Genomic DNA, 26,021 nt, shown 5'->3' on the forward strand with positions numbered 1-26,021 from the left:
TGCGCACTTTGTTTCCACTCCGAGTAGACTATGCATGATTTATCCAAATATCTCTATGCTATGCTGGAGATTCTGGAAAGCTAAAGGAACATTATTGCATGTATTTTGGGAATGCCCAGTCTTAAGGATTTTTTGTCTCATTTAGAAGCATTGCTGTGGAACATACCGTGGTAGGAATGCCTTGCCTTTGCTGGGTCTTGCGGATCTATTTCTCAGTAAAACAATAGTAGTGTTTCACATCACCACTACTGCAGCTACTCTTATTGCTCCTTGATGGAAATTGGGAAAAATCCCTTCCTTTGCAAAACTGAGAGTACTCAGAACTAGAAGAGTGAATAATAATTGTATATTGGGAAGGTCTTTTGCCTACAATGAGGGGCACCAAAACAAATTCCATAATTTGATGGTCACTTACTGCTTACTGTGCCCCGGTTTAAGGTTCTGTTTGTGCCTGATATCTGGGTTTGTATTTTAGTATGTTACTGTTTTGGACATTTATTTTTACTATCAATATAAAAATGGAGCCTTGCTCGAGACCCATGTATGTGTTAGTGATGACATAAACCTTTGTACCATTTATGTATAAATTTGGCTCTATTAAAATTTATGTTAAAAAAATACATTATGGTTGGGGTAATGGTTGATGAAATTGAATCATAATAAAGACAAAAATAGATCCCAATGAAACACGTTTTCGATAATGGGATCTGCCAAACTACTGATAATGTGTCTATCATTATGCCAGATACAACAGTATAGTGTGATAGTCTACTCTGTGTCAACTAGTGAAAAGCAAATGTGAATAAAAAGGATCTTTTAATGCCTAATGGTACCTCTAAATGTCTTCAGAGACACCAATCTCCAACTATTACTTGTGTTCAAAACTAACTTATAAAAAGATATAAATAAATTAAAGGAAATGTTTTGAACACTTCTCAGTAATAACTCATTTCCCATTTTCAAAAATGCACAAAGTGGGGCACATTTACTTACCATGTCCCCAGAGTTCACAGAAAGTCCATTGTCCGACTCCAATGCACTGTGCTGCGATTCACTAAGATTGTGTGCCCGAAATCATGAATGTTTCGCTTCCCCGCTCAGGTCCGACAGAGTTCACCATCTTTTTAGTGGTGCATGTTAGGGATAGGGCGTGCAATAAAATTTAAAAGTTAAATACTGCGCTCAGTCCGAATCAGTAGGATCGTCCGATGGCGCGGCCCCTAAATTGTGTTGCATGGAAGCCAGCGCAGCTGCGCCAAAAAGTGAAAGGGTCGTGTGTGGCACAATCACAATACACATGCTACTTAAATACCTGTGCTGGTCTTTTTCCCTTTAAAAATAGGGCACAGTCCAAAAAGAAGTGTGTCACAAAGCGGTGCACAGCCTTTGTTAATGGGCCCCAGTGTTTAACCTTCTGAATTATAAACCCCAATAGAATCCATCAACCTCGGTGTGCACACTTTGAGTGCAGTTTCGCAGACACTGGGGTATAATTTACTTAGGGCTTTGCACCAGTTTTCTATCAGACTTTGCACATTCTTTCTAGTGTAAACTGCTTGCACAGGTATTTAAGAAGTGTCTCCACCACAAATGTGTCACATGCGACCTTTTTGTTCCTTCCCTTGACTTCAATTAGATACTCACCTTATATTCCTTGAACATATGGAAAAGCACCAGAATCCAAAATACATGTCAAATAGATCAATCACCAATGTTTCATAGGGAGACTTACGTTAGCTCAAGTGTAATTTTTTTGTAAATTAAACTTTAAATCCTGGGTCAACCCCTCAAAGACAATTATTTACATGGAAGCAAATGGAGTCAACAAAATGCCTTTGACTATGATAAAAATATATATTTTTATTTAGAATTAGCATCAAAATTTACTGAAAAAGATCATGAAACATATCCATAACAAAATTAGGTTCCATTATACAAACAGTCAAATGCAAGTGTATCATAGATCTCTTTATTTTCATATTTATAAAAGGTAAGCTATATTGAAGCTAAAAATTTTTTTAGAAAAATGATCTTATGTTTCTTAAAAACATTATTACATTTAGTGCATGCTTAAAGGAAACATACCATTTGTTTTTATGCATTATGAACCAAACATACCTTGGGAATGCTGTTGCTACACTGATGCAGAAACATATCTTGTTTGATCCCTGAACTGACTGGTTTTGCTGAAAAAAACTATTATGAAAATGAGAATCCTGTGGCTGCTCTCCTCACCCTAATTATGCACTGCATCAGCCTTGACCTGTCCAGCATAAGCCAAGAAAACATCATCACTGTATTGTCCCTGACAGGCAGAAGTAATTAATCACTGCACCATCCCCCAGCTGCTGTTTATGAATCAGGTTGATTAGTCCTGTCTGGATAGTTGAGGAAGCTTTGTGTAATGTGTTTATGTATGGCAGCCAGCAGCACCCAGCTTTCCCAAGGTCCTTAAAGGGGTATTCTCGCCACAGCATTCACATCCAATTTAATTAATCTGGCATGTATATACATTTCTGCAATTAGATGTTATTAAAAAAAATGTACCTGTCTGAAGATAATTTCTCATAAATGCAGTTATATGGTCCCTTAGAAACATGACGGACTCAGTGGATACGGCCACCTCTGCTGGTAGCTTTGCACAAAGAAACAAACTGTGTTTGTATATGAAATGCCCGGGAGTTACTGCAGGTCCCACAGCCGCCCTGTGGTAATGATTGGTGAATCCAGGTGGTCAGGCAGGGGTCAATACCGCATGTATGGCCACTGTTGCCAAAATGTGATGTGGTCGTATCCGAGGAAGTCATCTCGTTTCTAAGGGACAACTTGGCTGCATTTATGAGAAATTATCTTCACACAGGAACGTTTTTTTTAATAACATCCAATTGAAGAAATGTTTATATATGGCAAATGAATTCAATTAAATGTAAATGTCCAGATGGGAATACCCCTTTAATTTTAATATTGTTTTTTGAGCAAAACCACTCAGCTCAGGGATTAAACAAGATATGTTAATGCATCAGTGTAGCTACAGCATTCTCAAGGTATGTTTGGGTCACAATGCATAAAAACAAATGGTAGATTTCTTTTCATAAATTGTCTCTTTAGAAGGAAAACTTACAAATATCCTAACACTATAACAAAAATAATCCAAAAGATTTTATTGTTTTTAACAAAATTTTCAGAATTTAGGTTGTTGGATGCGGGTATGAGGGGAGGATGGTACTTCTCTTTTACTCATTCCACTTTACTATTAAACACTGCATAAAAAAAGACTACTTTTATTTCATTGTAATTACACAATATAAACATCAGCTCTTTTGCATGGAATACCTTGGAACGTCATCAGTCTTGAGAGTGAAAATTTGTTCCTTCATGTATTTTAAGGACACAAGTGGCCAGAAATTTGGTTTCACCTTCCAGTAAATGAAAGCTATGGTTATTCTCCTAGAATTCCTTTCTTTGTAATCTAGTGTATTAGAAGCTTATGATATTTTTTTAGATTGTCTTATATTTAGCTATGGCATGTGTACTTTTCCCCCCTTAAACATTGTTCCATACAGTGTAATACTAATAAATACAAGAAAAAGGTAACACAAATAACTCATACATTTATTGCAACAAGGAACGAGTGATATATGATTTCACAGCTTTTACAAAACCTCAACAAATTGTACTTTCAGACACTGTTTTGCCAGACTCTCCATTTCATGTTGTTATGTGCAAATGAATCTCATCAGACATCCATGTGTATAGGCAACAATGACGTCAATGAATGCTTCTTGTCTCTCATGCACTATAACTCTGTTGTTCTCATTATCACATTAGTTGTGTTTCCTTATAGAGACTATCAATGTGCCTAGCTGCTCAGTGTGGGCCCTTGTTCCATAGTTGGCCTCTCTGCCATTTCCTGACCCGTTCTTGTTGAGTACCTGCTCTACTGACCGTGATGCTTACAAAGAATAGCATTACCATGTAATGAAGTGAGGCTGAATTGTTTTATGAAGAGCATTAATGCACCCTAGGAGCACAGTGCTATTTTGTAACTGGAGACCACTCCATTCAGTATTTTGGAGGCATAGCAGAAGTTGACTTGCTTGTTAAACATGTATTGACTGGTCGAGTGCCCTGAATATAATGCATAATCTGCAGAAAGCTTCTTGTGTGACACAACTACATTTTCATTTAAACCTGTAGAAAAAAACAAGGCTGTTAGAAGTGCAACTGTATGCATATAAAGAAATAATTGCATAATTTATGACAACTGTAAAATATGAATTAATAGTGTAATATAATAATACATCACACATTAATTGTTCTGCATCCAGTATACAGGTTTGCTACTAGCAATTGATTCATCATCTAAGGTGACCACTTAAGTAGCCAAAATCAGTCTTTTTTTTATATATGGTTACAAGAACAACATCCCAGTTTCTGGGTCCACTGCAGCCATTAACTGGCCTTAAACTATACATAATGAATGTTGGTTATTGGCTGCAGCAGACATGAAGGAAGACATGGATGTCAATGCTCTAAGCTGTTAAACAAACACTGGGCCACCGGTTAGTAGGTTTTTTTTTATAATGTTCCCTTCCTTATTTTAGTGTTGTAACTTCTTTATTTTCCTAATTTAGATTCTCCTACCTATATGGCCTAAAATATATTAACAACTGTACCAAAAACTATGTAGCCATGGCTTATATGCAGTCACCAAAGAAAATGTCTTTCCAGCTCATCCAATTGGCCATTTGCTGTTTTGTCTTCAGCACGGATGTAAAGTCCTCCAGCAGAACCCAATATTGCATCAAACATTCAGCTCCATACAAAGAGCTTGCTCCTTTATTGATCCATTTGTAAATACAGAGGAAACATCAAGTAAGAATCTGACGCGTTTCTGGTGTACTAGACACCCTTACTCATGGCCATGGCATCTGCTTTTCACTTGATGTGTTCTCTGTATTTACAAATAGATCAATAAAGGGGCAAGCTGTTTTTATGTAGCTGGATCTTTCAACCCTTTTTCTTTGATGACTTATGTGCGGGTTCAGTGGCTAGAATTGTTGACTTGCCAACCTAGAGAACAGGTTTTAATCGGATATATTGAGGTTGAGTCGATAAATCATGCATATAGGTATATGGTGACTATATGGGACATTGTTGTGTATGTAGATCACATGCCAATAGTCCATGTTATTGACATGCAAGTGCTCCAAGAGATACTGGCCTTTATAATTCCATAGCACTCTGTAAAAATCTTGTTTGCATGAAGTCTTATATAAACTAAAAGCAAAATCCTATCCAAAACTATATACACATTACTAAAACTAAAATTCTGTAGTTTGTTAGATTTGCTAAAGTTGCTGGACGTATGCAATGTAATGTTGATATAACCTTCTTGCTGCTTCCAATACTAATCTCTCTACGTCGTTAAATTAAAAATGTTTTAATAATTACTAAATATTGCTTATGTTTAATTCAATATAAGAACTACAAGAAGACCTGGGCCCTTTCAAATCACTGTGGTAATCAGTTTTTATTGAGGTAGTGTCCAAATAAGAAGTTGCGACATTTTGGACACTACCTCAGGGGGACAGGAGGTTACTTATTATTGGTTTTCCTGGGCTGTTATTTTGTAAAAAAGTCTCAAAAAAAGCACATTGAGGTTTTTTTTGTGATTTTTCGCTGCTAAAAAGTCGCACAGGGCTATTTCTGCCACTTCACTTTTCCAGCATAAACATAAAACTACTGCTAGTGCAGTCCAGTCCAGTGCAAAGCCAGATTCATGGCTTGTGATTTTTTTAAAAAAATATCATAGTTGCTACAGTTTCCTGCTGGCAAAAGTGCTCCGACTTTTGAAAAAGAGAAAAAAAACCCAGACAACAAGTCTAAGAGTACAGGTGAGTGCAAAAATATTTATGGAAGGGCCTAAGCCACTTTAATGAATCTGATGGGCAGTGGAGATCCAAAGATAAACATATAACTTTCGCAAGGAACTCGTCTAATAATAAATATCCCCCAAATTAGATTTGTAAATTAAATTAAGACATTAGATTTAAACTGCAAGCAACATATTATTTCAACAGTTAATCTTATTTTATCTATACTATAATTTAATCCATCGGTCTATGTCTTTCTACTTATATAGTGTAGCTGAGGGAAAAAGAATGGACAGGCGCTCATAGGGCACATCTGGGGTCTCTTTTAAAAAATAGCACTGGGGACAAATCCCTTTGAGGCATACTTATATGGCTGCTTATTCAATATGCAATATATGAAGCAGAAAAGGTTAGCCAACCTTCCATAATCTTCGCAACCAGCCTTAATTGTAATATGGGAATACTGTAAATTCTTAGATTATCTTTCTATTTATTTTTGATCTATTATACTTACATATTAATTATCAGACCATGAAATTATTGTATTATAGAAAAATTGTGCTTCTTTGCAGACCATTATTTCAATATGACACAAACCATGGTCTTGGATCTAATTATTATTTTAGTGGATTAGGTCTTCCGCCTATTATTCTTCCCTATGTATACTCCATCCAAGGTATCATTGCTTGACTTTTGTGCCCTCTTGTATAAAACTTGCTGGTTTCAGTAGCAGTAATGAGCTGTTGCTGGACCCTGTGACCCAGTGCAATAACTTTCTAATAAGAGCTATCGAACACCACATATGTTTGTATTTCTCTGTATGTAAACTATCTTGCTTAAATGTGTCATAAAAAGTTTTGTTTTTTTATACATCATATTCTTTAAAACCTGCTAATTTATCTAGGTGTAATTATAAGTCCTTATTGTTCAACCAGGATCAAAGCATTATTTTTACTATTTTTTATGATGTTAATTTAAAGTACAATCGAATATGCAAAACAAATAAGTAAAGGAAATCTGAACATATCTTATGTACAGCTTCATAATCAACATCGTTGGCACCCAATATAATGCATTTTTCTACCAAAAAACAAGACCTTATATATACTGTACATATAAGCTTAAAAAATATTACATGTAAATGTATTTCTTATGTTATGTGATGGAAAAATAAGTACCTCAAAATTATTTGATTACGTTTACGCTGGGTTGAAACCATATTGCCTTTTGTGCATATCTTTTTGTACAACATTTTTAAAAACCTAATGTTATGCAATATACATTCAGTTTTTTTTTTTTACTTTTTGTCATTTTTTCTTTGTGGGAAAAATATTTTAACTAGACCCCATTAGCCCCTTAAAACTTATGAAATGTTCCATAAAAGGAATTCATTTTGCCCCCTCCCCAAAAGCCCCTGTGTAATCATTCTTTAAGCTAAAACACCTAGTAAATGTATAACGTGTTGATCTCTGAGTAGTGATATGATGAAATAACCATCAAAGCTAAATAAAAATTCATAATCTTAATTGTAAACAAATGTTGTCCTTAATTATTGATGTTTTATTCACTATAAAAATATTAACCACATTTTCTTTATCTAAGTTTGTGAAATAACTTTAATATTTCAGTCACTCAAAAGTTCAAACGCACATTAAAATTCACTGCATGCACAGTCATGTCTGTTTTATTTATGATACACATAATTCACTCATTAATTTATATACAAATACATAATACAAAATTAATGAATCTCTGATCTTTTGCCAAGAATTTTTTTCTGATGTGGATACCAGGTCAGTTACCGAAAATGGGCAAAATTAAGTTAACATTTCCAAATGGAAGTCAAGTGCCTCTAATAGGCTGTTGAGGTCTTTGTATTAAGGAATTAGATTTGCCCAGTGCTATCCACCCATGCTGGACTTCCAGACCACTGATAAATCCTGCAAATCTAAAATTATATTAACTGCTGTTTTGTGACCAGATGCTGACAAGGGGTTTAAGGCTGTCCTTAGACTTATGCTGTACCTCAAACCATACCCAGTATCAATATGAAGAAATCTGCAAGACATGTATTTAACAACCAATGTCATTTGACTAACCACACACAAATCATTCAATTTCGAGACTCTTTTTGAAAACTCTTTTTCTACTAAAGTTTAAAAAAAACATTTTTGAAATGGTGGACTTGTATTAGTACTTGTATGATACTTGTTTTAAATATACAACATATACCAATATATTCAGAAATTATCTTATTCAATGTAAATTTGACAAAATGGTAAATAAGGAACACTGAACGCCTAATCTTTAATAGGGAGAGTAAATGAAGACCTATAATATTTGATGCAAATGCAATGTTTTCAGGGAAGTCAGAATACTAGGATTCTACAGACTTTTGGTAGTAATAATGCATGTCAGTAAAAGACAACAATTACTCCCTCTGCTGATCTTTCTTAAGCTAATCATTGCCAAAGTGATAAAACAGATCAATGCATTTTCAGTGTACCTAACACTCCATCTTGAAAGCGCTGACAATCTACTTTACTCATTCTTCACAACCCTTGAAAAACAAACAAATCATCTCTTCACACTCTGGAGTATTCCATACATTGCACACTGTCTTCACTCTAGTCCTTTAGGCATCTATACCTTATCCACTGATTTTTTTCTTTGTTACCCCCACCCCCCCTCCTCGCCAAAAAACTCCTCACAAACATTATAGATCTCACAGGTCATAACACTTTTCAGCAATCTACCAGACACATTTTCATCAATTTACTGTTTAAAATCAATTCACCTTTTATTAATCAATAATAACATTAAAAAAACAATTGTGCTTTAATATTTACCTTTAAATTTGAGAAAGAAGAATGTAAAAAAACAATGCTTTATATAATCCTGTTTTTCTTTTATACTTTTGGCTTCACTGAAAAATAATTACCTATCCTGTTAAACGATTTCAATTAAATACATAATTTATCAAATATACTGAATAAATCATATGCTGCAACGTTTCTTTGCAGATTTCAGTTAAAGGTGGACACTAACGCTTTTTAATTTCAGATTTTCAATTCTTAATATGTCATTTATTTTTTCAACACTTTACTGTGTATGCTTGTGTCCTGACTCACACTATTTTACATTATTGTTTCATTTGTGATTTGCTTCTAACCAGGAGGAAAGTTCTGTTAGGTGCAAACTATATACATTGCACTGCTTTGAAACTGACCTAGGTGATATTCTATGTCCTGACAAGGTTAAACAAATAAAAGCTTCAATATAATCACAGTGAAGAATCAACTGACCCTGTGGGATATGTTAAATATTTAAACAGAATTGTTCTTGTAAATTCATTTTCTTCATGTATGTAAACATTCTGTCTTCCATTTATGACAAATAATGTGCAATCGGTAGTAATTACCAGTAGTAAGGAGCACATTGATGCAGTAAAATATTTTTGGCTTTGGGATCAAGTAGATTTTCAGTTTATTTCTCAATCCTTATATAGGAATTTAAAAGGGAAAGTTCAAAGGGGGGGTGGGAGTTGACAGCTTTTGTATGCAGTCACTCGGTCTGTTTACATATCATACGTGTTTTTAACTTGTTATAGTACGTAAAGGATTCTTTTAGGGTATATGAGAATGGTAATTTTGTATTGCCAGATAGCAAAAGATTTGAATGTTTGAAAGTCAACCATATATTGACTATATGTGTGTGTGTATTTTCATATATATATATATATATATATATATATATATATATATATATATATATATATATATATATATGTGTGTGTGTGTGTGTGTGTGAAATGAGAGAAGGATACAGATAGGAGTAGTATTCTTATTGGTGGGGGCTTATTTATGGTTTGATTTATAGGAATCAAACCATTTCTAGTTCTATATTTCAACTGATGCACCTAGTTATTGAACAAAGGCTTAGAACTTTGAATAAGAACTAAAATAAAGTATAAAAAACATAAATGAAACTCCATTGCAAGGTTTACTATGAAGTGACAGATTCTATTGCTAAGTAATGGAGAATGTCAAGTGATTCTTTAGCGTATTAACAAATGAATTAATTAGGTACTCAAGTAATTAATTTTTACTGCTTTACATCTAACAAACACTTATACACATTTTTATCCTAAATTTAATATGCAATATTAAAATATTATAATTCTAAAATAATATTTTGAAACTAGGACTTATCAATGGGATTTATGATTGAATATTTGGCTTTCCTTAAATGCCAATGTCATTGTTGTGAGCAAGGGGCTACACTAATTGGATACACTATCAAATATGCCTTGGTCATAAAGGAACAAGTCAAATGACATTGTATCAAAATATATCATACTAATTTCCTTTTACTGTTTTGTCATTATTTTGTCTGTCATACAACATATGTATCCTTTTTTGCCTATTACTATGAGGAAGTTCGAAGCTTCATTGGTGAACATCAAGTGAAATGCACAGGAGGTATGGGGCTATTTTATTAGGGAGTATTAGGTGAAATGATTATGTTGAAGGGAGCTATGCTATTGGATTAGTACCAAATGCTAGTAAACACACCCGTAGACAGCAAATATTATGCTTATTAATACTAATGTATACAATTGTTACACTTAGACTATAAATAGAAGCCTGTAAACCATATTAAGCCCATCAATTTTACGCAATTTAACCATCTTTCCCTCATTAATTATTTTCCATGCTAGTCTGTATGTACTTGCACATCACTAATAATGACAATAAAAATAAAATGTAACTATAAATGCTAGCATAAAATTATGCTTTTAAGTCAAAGTTCTATAACTAAAACATAAAGGCCAGTTGTTATGAAAACAACTAATCAGAATAGATCAATTGATGGATCCTACTTATGTCTGGGTTAGAAATTGCTAAAAAAAAAAAGTATATTAGCTTGAATCAGTTTAGAGTCAGTTCTGCAAAGAAAAAAATAGTTTGGATGAACTATGAGTCAAATTTATATACCTACACAGTGCAGCATTTCTGCATCTGCAATGTCCCACTCTTTGGTCATACCAAGTATTCAGGAAAAATCTGGGAACATATATGGGTAATGTACATGATCTATGTGGTATATAGATAATTCTATACTTTTTACTCTTTTACTCTTTACTCTTTTAATGTTTTAAATGCTTTTGCATTTTTAATGAAATTAAAACCACATTTGGTCAGTTGATCAAGATAATTCTTCTCCAAAACCTTTACATAATTTATAAATTATGATCATTTCCCTGTTTTTAAAATTTTGTTCAAAATTCTTAAGTGTACATTAAAAGCTTGGCTTTTAACCTGACCTACATTTCAGATAAGGAAAATCCCTTGGTCATAAAACGCCAGTCATTTGGTAACTCTTATTAAAGGGTGCAGACACTGAGGCACATCACACTTATGTCTAGGTGGGTTTATGAAATGTCCTTCTCACCCTTTTGAGTAGTCATTGGTTTAACCCTTGTTTAACCCTATGTTTCTTTTACTTGGACCCTCTTCATAGATTAATATAATCTGAACATATGGCATAATAATGGTATTTTACATGAAGTGCTATTTGTTTAGAAAGATACACAAGAAACAAATAGTATTATTAATATTTCACTGCTTTCATTAATTATCTGTACAAGAACTTTTATTTGATGTGCTACAGTACATGTGAATATGACTTTATATTGTACATTAATTTTGTGAATGGTGATAATCTGTACAGCACTGTAGAATATGTTGGTGCTATATAAGCAATGAACATTTTATTACTAAACTGGAGGCATGTAGGTTAAACCATTTATCCATTTGAGGTGGATTTGACTTATATATATGTGCAATCACTTCATAGCAGTGTTTTTTGGTCTTACCACTGACAAGAAATTGGCTGTAATTACTTGAAAGTGAGAAGTACAGGGATCTATTTACAGAGACCACTGTCCATCAATAAAGAGATAATAGCAGTGGAGATTTGACTACTACCTAGCTCTCAGATGAAATTAGTATGTGTAGGGACTGAAAACCTTTAAAATACTTTAATTATAGAAGAATATAAATTCTGTTTCCATTATCCTGAAAATTAATAGTAATTGAAAATAATAAAATTTAATACGCCATCAATAACTGTTTAAGCACATGCACTTCATCTCAGTTTTTTCTAATTTTTTAGCTAAAGCAAATATATAATTGTGATAAATGCTGTTCATTCTAAGGCCATAGTGATTTAAGAAATATTTCATGGTAAAATCTCAATGTTATAAGAGCAGGTTCAGGAAGTGGTATTGCTTTATAGTTCTGTAAGATATGAATATTTTCATGCATTATTGGCGTGTAAAGAGTGAATGCAGGTCATCTATGGATGGAGAGCTCAATGCCAAAAGCCAGCATAAGTAGAAAATAAAAAAAGGCACAAACCGCAGCTGAACTAAATCAATCGCTCTCACGGATGTCCATGTTTGATCTTTGTCTAATGGATCTGCAACACCTCCCAGAAATAAACATGACATTTGATTTTGAAGAGCGGCTTATTTATTAATGTGTCCACTTCATAGACTGATTAAGAATTATTATGGAAACCATCTTGAAGTTATAACATGACAAGACATTTAAAGATTATGAACATGATTAGTATGCTTACAATGGTAAGGCAAGCAATAGGGGGTGGCTCCTGCACAGTAGATGACTACACTGTTGTGAAGTTAATTTACTTAATTGAATCAAATTCCTTATGGTTTAACAACATGGGTGTGCATTGCCCTCTACATGCAGAACATGGACAAGTAAATATTTGGACATTGTCCATATTGTGCTAATGCTACCAAATGAATCATACCTATTAATTACACAAAAAGCTAGAACTATTATCAAAATCCTTTCTTACCAGACCACAGAATTTCTTCAGGCTTTTAGGAAAACATCTCTGTATCTCTCTGACGACCATTTTTTTGAGAGTGGGAAAATGGTTCATTAAAAGGTTGACCCCAGTATACTTTATCCCGCTTCTGTTCCCAATTTCTGTACCACGTGATTGTGGGAGTGAGTTTGGTTTAAATTTACTTTCAAGAAAATCTGATAAAATCTTGCCCATAAAGAACCAGTAGTTTTATAGCATTGTCTTTCTTATACTATAGGTATGCTGGAGAATTGGTTGCCTTTGCAAATCTGAGGTTGTGAAAAAATAAAGGTCTTTGTGCATCTCATTTAGTGGATCAACATTCATCTAACTGGTAAGTGTATATTTTGAATATATTTAAAGTGGCGATAGAGGGAGTGAAGGAAGATAAACTGCGCTTGTTTCATCAGAATATACTTTATTTCATATAATTATTCATAGAACATTCACTTCACAATGCTATTATGCTAAATCATTAAAAGCACAAATGACAAAGTAGGTAATAAAGGGTCATCTGATGATAACATATACCACATAGTACTAATTCTTATAATACTTTATCATCATATTCATATACTTTTTGATATTGGACAATATTTAATGTTTAGCAGATAATTTTAAATCACTCTATTATATTTTACATTTTTTTCATAAGGAAAAAGAAAACGAAATTATTTAATACTTTACAGCAACCACATACATTTACCGAACATATCTATCTACCTATCTATTTATATATATCTGTATATCTTGTCTATTAATTTATAGTATTGGTCTTCCTTTTACCCTTTTATTTACTGTATATGCACAGGACCTATCTATCTATTCTCTTTTTCATATATTTACAACTTCTATGCATGCTAATAGTTTATTTGTCTATCCATTCTTTTTGGTATTGCTCAATGCAGATATCTAGAAGTGTACAACACACTGAGGTATAATTATGACATAACAGCAGAAACACTATATAAGTGGTAATAGGAGCGGTTTGTCAAAAGACCAGAAGTCTCTAAGATTTTTCACAAACAGACATTGGCTTAGACACAGGTAATTTATTCCAAATGCAGTCAAGAAAAGGTATGGAAGGGGAAAGTACTACCTCAGTAGTACACAAATACATGGTCCTAATATTGCTGCATGCTGTCGTGTGTCTGTGACAATTTCTGCTGAATACAAGGTACACACTATACCATCAAACAGGGCCTTAGAAGTGGAGTAATATGCATTAGTTTGACATTGTACAGCCTTTCCAAAATATTTATTTATTACTGTCTCAATGCTTGGCTCTTTAATAGCCGCTGGCACTAAATGAATAGTTTGCTTTGTTTAGTGATATATAGCCAACAACTTTCTGAAGCCATGCCATTGTTCATATTTTACAAAAAAAAAACATATTTTCCCCCCAAAAATCATATTTTAAACATTCCTGACTTTAATTTTAAAATTCATTATTTGCCTTTATTCTATTTGAAATGGAATACTGGACAGTGAAAATAAGCTGGACATAGATGCCTTCTTTTTGCAGATAGGTTTATTATAATATCTTAATTCCAAATATCAATGTTTTCTGAGTAGAAATGTATTGTAGTCCGTCATACGGGTTTATTGGTTAGAATACGTTCTGTTTGACTATAATTTATGCACAATTTACGATGCTGCATATAAAAGCTGTGATTTGTCCAAAACATTATAAATAAATATATATATATATATATATATATATATATATATATATACATATATATATATATATATATATATATATATATATATATATATATACATATATCACCCACATACGATTATAAACTGGTACAATATTTATAATGTTGACATGATGATAGTCCAAATCAGATCGCACATATGGGCAGCATGTCTTTGTTTGCCCGCCAACTGAAAGAGAAACGATGCTGAAACAGAGGCACTCCCACACATTTTTCTTATTTCATTATATTTAATAATATATTTTTTTAAATAATTATTACAATATAGTGTTAAATTCCAATTTGTGAGAGTCACTGGCAAACATGAGTTTAAATATTATTTTAACTTTAGATTTATATTCTATATTATTATATTTGAAATGATCTTCAAATTATGTAAAAGCAAAGTACATACTATTGTACCATCTTTATAAATAGATATAGAATTAGAGAGAACATGGTCTTAACTAGATATGTGTTAAGGAAGCAAACATGCTAACAAATATAAATGTGATTAACTGAAAAATGCAACAGCCACTTGCATGTACAAACTTATATTTTTATGGTCATTCTTATTTATATTTGTTATGCTTATATATATATTTAGCAAGGCTCAAACCTATAGGATTACAATTACATGTAGTACAGAAGTAAGATTTAATCAATTTATTCATTAGTTAAACAATTGACGTATTGTTTCTTTTTTTTATACAAAGGCTTCAGGTCTGTAAGTTCCATATAATTCTAAGACAAGTTATTCATGTGGCATGTACTGTTTTATTCCCTCAGCACAGGGGAATTTAGACGTATAGGTGTAAGTTATGAATTGAAATGGTCAATGGAATTATGTTATGAGCTGCTTTCATAAAGCAGTAGCATAGTAATATATGAAGGACTAAAATAGTTAAGTTTTGTGTGCATAATATTGCTGGAGCAGAGTTCTACTAGGACTGATTGACAGCAGCAACGTCAGCAGGAGGGGGGAGACTGAAAGGGGAGGGAGAAAGAAGGCCAAAAATTCTATCTCTGAGAAACATTTTTTAGAGAAGATCAAGGAAAAGTTTCTGTGGGATCTGGGAATGTCTCCTCTCTGCTGTGTGTGATCAGGATGCTTTCACTGGTCTGGGGCCCTTTGACCGGTACCACCAGCTGTTTCTAAACCTTCTGTCAAAACCCTCATCTCTCAGCATATACCTTCTGCGTTATCCTCGGTCCTGCTCAGAACCAATCTGACTTTGGCCCAGGTTCTCTCCTGCACCAAGAAAGAGTCCAAGATCTTGTACTCCCAGCTACTTGTCTCAGGACATGCTGCGTCTCTTTATCTGGATGAGATTTACCTATAAGTGAAGTGTCATAGTTTGGACATTGTAAAACCAGTGTAAGTGTTCATCATCTTTTTACGTTTGTCTTTTTTGCTTTTGCATGTGAAGCTTGTCTGTGAATATATAAGAAAGATAAGAGCATATACTGCTGAATATCATTCATCACTGCCATTGTGGGATATGTGCTTTCAGTAAATTATAACTTGTCTATTGTGAAGAATGGGTGCTGGAAAATCAAATAAAGAATTCTGTGTAATCTTCTGTAAGGTATAAACAGTGTAGAATTTAAATCGATGGCTGTCTAACAAACAATCTGAACTTTAAGTCTTTAAGAGTCCCTGGCATGATAACGGTTTCAGAGGCCCATCACAGCAGAGTAAACACTACCTTAAAAGATCCTTATGCTACCTTCTGCAGGTACAACAGACGTTCAGCGTTTCCTTTTCAATCTCCTGCCCCCTTCTCCTCCTCCTTACACTGCCACATCCTTTCACTACAAAACCTTTGTCCTATGGCTGCTAGTTGGGCCTAGCTATCCTGGAAGTCACCGCTCCAGAACTACTAGCAGATTCTCCAGTAGACGCGGGCCTACAAGTGTTTTACTCTATAGGAATATTTTATAGAAAAGCCTGCACAACTTACAAATATTATACATTTGTCACAGTATTAGAGTCAGAATAAAAGGCGCAAATATTGTGTTTCTAATGCACTATAATCATTTCCAAACTTATGATTTCAGTTTATATTGATAAATGCATTATATTCATTAAACATATTCATAATGTTACATTATTTAGAATAAGAATTTGTCTGTTGGTCAAATTTAGTTTCTACTATTGCACAATTGGACATTTGATTCCAAAATATTCCACTTTCCGTGACATTTTTTTTTTCATTTAGGCAACCAAATTCTAAAAAAAAAAAAAATTTATTTCAGTTATTGCACTTTTTAATTCATTTTGTATGTTCTTTTTCTATTATTCCAAGTATTAACCGACCATGAATTTTAAGGTTTTTTTGTCTGATGCTAAATATATCACTATATCCTTGTTATACATATACTAGTTATACGTATATATATATGATTACACATAAATTAATTTTGTTCATCTGCTATATACATGATGAAAACATTTAATATTATTTTTAAATTGACATTTAAATAATAACAAATCGTTCTTTGCTATAAAAATAATTTAATAATAAATAAAGACTGAAATATAGGTTATTGACTGATCTAAGGGAAAAAAACTCAAGATATTATGCTATAATAAGATTATAGAAGGTTTGGTGACCTAACCAGATCCTATCTGCCTATGCCAATTTAATAGCAATAGTTTGTATTGTGTCAAGTGATGCAAAATTCATTTTACTATTGAATCAACCTTTTTAACTGAAATTCAGTTTAACAGGAAACAACACTTTGTTTCAAAGAACTTTGTCGCCGTCAGACGTAGACTCTCTTTATTTAATCTATATTTATTTTGTTGTCAGGCAAAAGGAAAAAACGTTTAACCCTAAAAAGGTGGTACAAGTCACCTGAAAAATCACATGACATTGAATCTCTAGTGGCGACTTTTGCTAGATGTTGGCTGCACTACGCCTGACACACACATCTCTCCTTCTGCCTGCTTAAGAATGAAAACTGCTTTTTTCTAGTAAAAGTCCAGGTTGATGAGCAACAGGTCCTACAGTGTTGCTGTCATACCTTATCTTTATTGTTTTTTTCTCTGTCCAAGTTTAAGAGGGGTCTCTTTAATCCCAGTCTTTGCACACTTAAACAGATATTCAATCTTATATTTCTGGTCAGATTAAATCGTAACATGGAAAAATCATATTGCTAAATGTAATGTATGTATTTTATAATGTCTAGTTCTACAATACAGATATAATAGCATGTTTTGTGTTCATGCATTAAGAAAACATAGTATTATAAGGTTTTGAACATCATACAATTGTTTACACACACAAAAATGTAATATTTTTATGACAAAACATTTTCAATTGGCACGGTGCTCTCTGAATGTAATATTTATAGCACATATTACTTCACATAAAATCCAATTAATGAGTGACACCTGTAATCCCCCCATTTTTTACACATTTTTTTTAAATTTTTTAATTATTATTAATTATTATTAATTTTTACTATTAATCATTGAACATTGATCTACTTAGAAAATATAATTTCAACAGAGCATGCACTTGCAAATGAATCATTCAGCTCATTACTAGTTTATTATCATGGTATTACATTTAACTTATAATTTTACAAAATATTAGCAAAAATTCGTTTTTTTTTCTTATAAAAATAAACACCACAAATGGTCAATAATAGCATTAATAACATAATGTCACTATGCACAACGCTAAATGCAAAAATTCTAAATGTTGCTGTCTAAATGTTACTGTTGATTAAAACCTTTAATGTTAAAATCAGTATAATGGACTTGATCTGTGCTTTAATGTGCAATTAGAAAAGATCAGTCTTCAGTTTAGTCCAATATTTAAACAATGGTGTTTTTCTCCAGATGGAACCTCATTCATCTCACTTACACAAGGCATTAATTTAGAAGTGCTCTATTACTTACTGTATAAGACATCTGTACTAACAGCTCTCACATATTACACTCTATTTTTCAATGTCTCCCTACTTCGTCAGTGAGACTTCAATAGTTCAGTGAAGCTAATGCTAGAAGCAGGCTTGTGACTCCCTTTTTAAGTTTTTTTTCTAGCTAAATCTACATTTTCTTGAATTAAGTTGTGATGTGACTATTCTGATGAAATATATGCAACACACTTAAAAGTGTGTAGGTAGGAGATTGTGGCAAATGCATCTGTCTGCATACAATCTTCATAGCTGCATGTTGGTGAGAAATCTAATACTAGTATCTCAAAATACCCATAGGTTTAAGTCTACCAAATCAGTGCAATATTTTCCTAAGTGATCTGATTAGTTTATTTCTGGTTATTGAATTGATCACATTTCTACATGCTCAAAACTAAAAATAAAATAGGGCACATACATTATTGATGTTTTTCAAAAGGTTTTTGGTGTTTGCTGTCTATCAATATGGAAAATCAAGACTATTAGAATCTTCCACCAGTTAATTCAATATTCATACTTCCTTATATTCCTAAAAACTTATACTTACCCATATGAAATGCCCATAAATGTACTAACAAAAATGAATATTCAACAATCATATATTATAATAATCAGATGGAAGAGAGTTTATTAATATTTTGCATTAAGGCATCCTTATTGTTAATGTTTTCTAGGTCATTTAGGTTAGCCAATCAAGACCTTTAAGTTGAACAAAATTGACCCTGTGGTAATATCGTCCAGGGCATTAAGCTACAATTTTATGTGGTGCAATGGTAAATAGCAGCAATTGTGAATAACCTCTCTCAAATAAAAGTCAAACTTGTTTTTTCAAAGTTTCTTGGCTACATTAGAGGGCCATTTCCTTGAATCCTTGCGGGCCCATAACAGGCCGTGTTGATATTGCTGCTTCAGCAAATGGCTGTGTAAGTGGATCAGTCATTTTGATTGACACACCTGTGCTTCATGAAGGATGCCATGAAAAACCAATTGTTATTTACTATGAAAGCTCCAACTCTACTATTGCTCAACTAGTGTGAATATAGTATAAATCATTTTCCAACTGTATAAGAATATGACAAAATAAAATTAGGAAAAAGTTTGCTGTAGTAGAATATTATGCAATTAATAGTTAATAGTAACAAACAACAATAATGCCTTCTGTAGATTTGCAGATAAAATTTGCAATCGGAACATCTCTTTCCCATTTAAAATGCTAAATTGGATCTGAAATGTATTTCAAACTGCAAGATAGTATGTAACTTCAATTGTGCTATTATAATTAAATTATATAATTAAATGAAATCAGAAATTTTAATAGTTAAAACTCTAACTTGAAATTGGCTATTTTGAAAAGAAAAAAATAATTGTAAATGACACATGTAACATGAGAAATGCATAATCTGTAAAAATGAACATTCCATTAAGTATATTAATTACTGTAGTTTTGAAATGGTAAAAAAAAACAGCTGACAAAAACATCTGGAAATACTAATAATCACAAAATTTTTGTGATGCACTTCTGCGGAATCTTAAAGAGTTACTGATATGTTTGATTCAGGAAAATATGAATGTATAGAATGTTATATTTCATTTAGGACAAATAAGAATAACAAGTTCTTAAAAGAATGAATATATTGTAAAGCTGAAATAAAAACGGAAACTTCACAATATTTCAGTGGCTCATAAAAAAATCCAATTTTCTCTGGAAATGTTTAAATGATTAAAAAAATATATCTATTGTACAGCTATTGATACAGCTTATGTGTGCTATGCATTAAAATTGCAGTTTGATGCTGTTTCTACTATCATTAAATGTCTGCTTCTGAGACATAAAATAGTTTCTTTCATGCCAAAAGAGACATTTCACCCAGGAAATCATTGTGATATAAATCCATGCTGCTCCAATTATATGGAATATGTAAAGAATCTGCTCTCCTGACTGAAATATGCAGCTGCCAGACTAAAATTAAGAATATCTGAATTCTAGGTTATCCATAAAGCAATATGCCAGAATACTAAACGGACCTTTCCATATTGTTTCTGCTTCTATATAGGATTAAAGACAATTTTAAGCTTCAAAGTTGTATTCCCAAGAAAAGTCCAGACTGATGACTCTGCTGCAATGACTTATCTTTATAGTGTTTTCCAGTATCTGGACAAACTTAGTAGATTCCTTTTATCTCACATACACTCATTTACACACAGCCATATACTACTAGCTTCGACAGACAGACAGTACGCACAGAAATAGGTCTAATGACAGAATGATTTGTATGATATTATGGTGTGCTTGGAAATCAGTATGGTAAAAAACAAAGGTATTAAACTCCATAGGATCTCTCAGAGATACAAAAATCAAGTTTTTTTTTTTAAATACAAATATGTAAAACAACTATGAAGAAATAAACAAATACATAAGAGTGACAACTAAGATAAAAAGCTAAGCATAATCATAAACAGCTAATGAATAAAAAATCTAAAAGTTTGATTTGCCTTTTGTGATCAATCCATTTGGGCCTAAAAGATTTATTTAATATATATATATATAGAGAGAAATATGTATTGATCCATCAATACATTGCCTAATAAGTACTTAGGTACCCCTTATCTATTTAAGTTAACAATAGTCAAATAGTCAAAACTAGCTGTGAACCCAAGTATTGGGTACATATGACTTCACTCTAATGCCCTCATTCTATTGCTGTCATTGGTTTAGAATTTTTAAAAAAGTTTCTTCTACCTATAAAACCCCTCAAACCAATGCACCAAAATGTGGCAACATCCTAAAAATATTTTTTCATCATTTTTAATAGCATTGATATCTCAATTATAGCACAAATAGTAATTATTTTCTGTGTATTTTATATAATTGACCATTATAATTTTTCAATAATGGTTTAAAGGATGCACTCTTTAAAATGTGTAAAAAAAAGTGTAACATACTTCCAATAATCATAAACAGTTTTTTTTCATAACATGAAAATGAAATTATGGCTGTCTTGACTAAAATCCAGCTAGGAAAAAGTTCTAGGGAGAAAAATCTGGAGCTGTCTCATAAAAGAAGAAATACACCACATGTCGAGCATGGTAATACCCCTTGCATGTGAGACTGGCAGGACACACAATCCTTGTTTTCTAACACTACAGGCCATTGGCTCGAGTACTTCTTGGAAATATGTAAATAAAATAAAGATTAAAGATACATCTCATTTACGTGTGTAAACTTGACCGTTTAATAAGGCTCTTAACTTCAAGATGTTAAAGTGCATCTGACATTGACATGAACTTGTTTGCTACTTTGATCTACAATAAGAACAGATCGGTCTTGCTTTTAACCCTTTATTATAAAGAACATTTGTGGCATCTTCTGAAACAAATGCTAACTTAAAACTACAGGATAAAAAATAGTAGTCCTGTAATTAATCAGTAGCCTTAGAACATTACACGCTACCAATGCGAGGTCTTTGTATAAATTATTAGTATGATGAAAATGATAAATTGTTAGTTCATTTGGAGCGGCTCAACAGTTTTAAGAAACAGTGTTTATTTAACCAAACACATAATGGTTTCTTAGCTTAAACTATAGGCGATAACTTGTTTTGTGTTTGTTTTCACAAGTGTGTCATTTATCATTATAGCCATTCATTACAATGTATAGAAGATAAGACAATGTATCAGAGATTTTCTATTCCCAAACCAACAAAAACTTCTACTTCAACTTTTTTTTTTACACATGTGCAAGCTTCACTTAAGTTTTCTCAGGTACTTCCTAAAAGTATCATAAGCTCCATTCCCATGAATATTTCCTTCTCTTCTATTACTGTAGCCCTCTTCTGTATCTCTTTTGGCTTTGTCCTCACTTGTGGGTCTTCCTCCACACCCTTTTTTCCCAAGATAGGGACTGATGACAGCCGAGGAGGACAAGGCTGAACAAGGATAGATGAATGTTTTATTCATGTATTATGGGACAGTAGCATCAATGACATCCCATCATTATGTAAAACAGGCAATCCCCGGGTTACGTACAAGATAGGGTCCAGAGGTTTGTTCTTAAGTTGAATTTGTATGTAAGTTGAAACTGTATATTTTATAATTGTAAATCCAGACAAAAAAAAAATTTGGCCCCAGTTACAATTGGAGTTTAAACATTTTTTGCTGTAATGGTACCAATGATTATCAATAAAGCTTCATTACAGACACCTTACAGCTGATCATTGCAATCTGGGACTTTGGCAAAGCATTCAGAAAACTTCACCAGAGGTCAGAGGGGTCTGTCTGTAACTATGGGTTGTCTGTAAGTCAGGTGTCCTTAAGTAGGGGACCGCCTGTATAAAGTATTTGTCTTTCTGATTTCCTCTACTGTGTTTTAAAGCATTTTGAAGGTAGGTATATAATGGCATAATGTTAAGATTCTGCAGAAAATCTTCTCCAGAGTAGGTAAAATCATAGGTTCTTAAAATAACTACTTATCTTGGTAACGCACGAATGATATGAGCACTACTATGTGATAAATAAACCCTTTTATGTTCACATAATATTATTTTGTTTTTTATCATTTATACTTACAACTATCACATGGGTCAATGCAATAGTACATTAGAATCCATGTGTGTGGCTGCATATATTCATTTTAGTGATTGGACATAATACTCATGCTTAATATATACTCTCACATTTATTCATAGCTATAGCAAATAATTCACCTAAAGAACATCTTCCATCAAAATCCAGTATCATAAACCAGGGACATTTCCTCATAGATCCAGGCACTGTGAAAGTGGTAATCTTCTTATATTTGTTATCTATGGCCTCTTTACCTCTAGAATCAACTTTAAAATTATGATAATGAGCCAGAAGGGCTTTGGGGTGTTACCAAACCCCCTCAATGCTGGAGAATCACAGGCTCAAACGCTGTTTCTCCTTCCCCGCTGTCCCCTCAACACTTCACTCCTCCCTTTACCTGGTGTAATCTTACACTGTGGGAGGGGGAATAGGAGGGGGAATAGCTTCTATACAGTGCAACAGCCTGTGAAGCTGCAACACAGACAGGCTCTGGAAACACCCACCAGAGCCCTTCAGGCTCATTAGCATTATTTTTGATTAAGTTGTTTTCAGAAAGGAGGCCATGGATATGCATATTGCAATAGACAATATGTTTTTTTTTGCACATTTAATTGCGCACAGTACCTCCCGATACCTTGCTATGCTACCTTGCTACCTTGCTTTATATTTTGTTAGTTCTTTATTTGGGAGGGAATTACCTTTTTGCCTCTAGGAAGGGAATAGATTCGAGTCCTTGGTTTGTGAAATTAACTGGTGCCATGAACCAGAGACTTTTTTACTCCAACACCAGTTGTGTAAAATGTATTTTTATAGACAGAATGAGAAAATAGTGATAAAAGTTTGCATTCTCATAGGCTTATATTTAAATATGGTTTCTTAAAATATTACTAAAAATTAAATGTATTATTAGTTGAAGAGGTTTGATTAACAGCAACACCACTATATGTATTGATTAGTTTAGTGTTTTACATGTCTAATCTGTTATTACACTGTCTTAATAGCAGTTTGGTTTTGCTTCACTCATAAAATCACTTATATGGCTCTTGAGGGTGTTGAAGGCATTGCCTGGAGTCCACTGACACTTTTAAGTTGCCTATAACTGTTTTGTTCAAGTTCATATTGGCCTTTCCTATATAAAGGTATAAACCTGTTGGGACTGAATTCAGTTTAAACCTTTTTTACACCTCTGTTTTTATCTTGCAGTGTGTAAGCTATAGAATAACACAATTTTTTTATGTTTGAAAAGGAAATGCTCCAGGAGAAAAGCTTGCCTGAGGGAGAGGACGGCTTTACAACAGCCCAGACAGCTGGACATGTAGAGGCTGCAGCAGGATCACCAGCAATGGGAGTAGCAGGGCTGAGCAACTCATTGAGTAGCCCACAGAGCCAGGACCCTGAGCAGGTAAAAAGCAAATCTTATTCTACTCTAATCTGGAAAATAAACTGCTCTACATTAGTGGTGTATGGATCAAACAAATACATTAACTCATTAGTTATTGGATAAATGTAAAGCAAATAGAATGGGCCATTTGCTTACGTAAAAACATTTAAAAAGCAAAGACAAAACATAAACTAACAATTTTCTTTGACAGTCTGTAGGAGGTCATGAGGTTTATTCATTCTTGTTTCGAGTTTAGCAGAAATTTTAGAATAGTAATCTGCAAACACATACTACATTATAATCAAACATATAATAATAAAATGATTGGTACATTCTCAATAAAAAATAAAGTTAGGTATATATATATATATATATATATATATATATATATATATACGTGTATATATATATATATATATATATATATATATATATATATATATATATATATAATATGTATTTGTATATGCTATATATATTATATGCTATAAATATTGTATATGTATTACAGTACTTCACTGTTTGTCTCAGCATCTTGATTCTGTGGTTTCTTGTGCCTACACCCCATTCCAAAGTGTTCCCTCCATGGATATTTTCTGTATTTAGCAAATTACTTTATACACTTCCTTGTTTACCTAAACCCTCTAATGCTTAGACTCTTTTTTTGTTTTTGTGTTTCCTTTTTAATCTCCCCACCTTTAAAAATCTACAACTTTTTTATTTTTCCCTGTAAAGAGCAGCGTGAGGGTTTGTTTTCTGTGTAACAAATTCCATAAAAATATTCCATGCTGTGTACTGGGAAGCAGGAAAAAAATTCCAAATGCAGTGAAATTGGTGAAAAAATGCTTTTGCGCCATTTTCTTTTAGGCTTGTATTTCACTTCTTTCACTTTAACCCCAAAATTACACATCGCCTTTATTCTTTGGTCGGTACGATGGTGGGGATACCGAATTTATATAGTTTTAATATGTTTTCAAAAATTTACAAAAATTAAAATCTCCTTTACAAAAAAAAAAATCTTAATTTTTCCATCTTCTGGCACTAATACTTTTTGAGTTGCTATTTTCCATTAAGGACATTTTGGGACGAGGTGATATCTAATATATTTATGATTTTTACTGTTTATTTACATTTATGTTCAGCTCTAGGGAAAGGGGGTTATTTTACTTTTTTGTTTTTTTAAATTACATTCTTTTTACCTTTATTATATTTATTTCTATTTTTCAGACACCCTAGGGTACTGTAACCCTATGTTGCCTGATTGATCCTACAATATACTGTCATACTACAGTATGGCAGTATATGGGGATTTTATAAATCATCTATTACAATGTGCAAATCGCACATTGTTATACATGGGTTAAAACGAGACAGGCTCAGCTATTTTTCCCAAGGCTGTCATAGTAACCAATTGCTGTTCTGCAATGAATTCACAGGGGGCATTGATTGAATCCAATATGGCGGCACCCAAGTGCCTCCAGAGGCTTTACTGTAGACATTTACATGGTCAACACCTGTGATTGGTGCCAGCACTGACCGCAGATGTTACCAGAGGATGTTTGCTGCAATATGAAGCAAACACCGACCTTGTAGGGAGAGGGCTAAGCCCCATGAGTCCTCTCCATACAGCGGCAGCCGTAATAGTAGGTCACACTTCAGTAAGGGGTT

At 33.0% G+C, this 26,021-nt stretch overlaps 1 protein-coding gene across 8 annotated transcripts in view; it reads left to right on the forward strand.

Annotated features, from left to right (window-relative positions):
• The first annotated feature begins 5,860 nt into the window (after window positions 1-5,860).
• Window positions 5,861-26,021, forward strand: part of TBX4 (T-box transcription factor 4) — a 125,028-nt gene continuing 104,867 nt past the window's right edge. For 6 of the 8 annotated variants that reach the window (XM_072136438.1, XM_072136435.1, XM_072136442.1 and 3 more), the window contains exons 1-2: window positions 15,534-15,857; window positions 24,219-24,374. In XM_072136438.1, the coding sequence (XP_071992539.1) occupies window positions 24,222-24,374 (153 nt within the window). In that variant the 5' untranslated portion in view covers window positions 15,534-15,857; window positions 24,219-24,221. Of the gene's footprint in view, window positions 5,898-12,666; window positions 12,920-13,014; window positions 13,111-15,533; window positions 15,858-24,218; window positions 24,375-26,021 lie in introns of those variants that run through there. The other 2 variants (XM_072136437.1, XM_072136436.1) reach the window with 2 other exon arrangements.

The sequence above is a fragment of the Engystomops pustulosus genome, chromosome 2, assembly GCF_040894005.1.
Source record: "Engystomops pustulosus chromosome 2, aEngPut4.maternal, whole genome shotgun sequence".
Classification (NCBI taxonomy): Eukaryota; Metazoa; Chordata; class Amphibia; order Anura; family Leptodactylidae; genus Engystomops; species Engystomops pustulosus.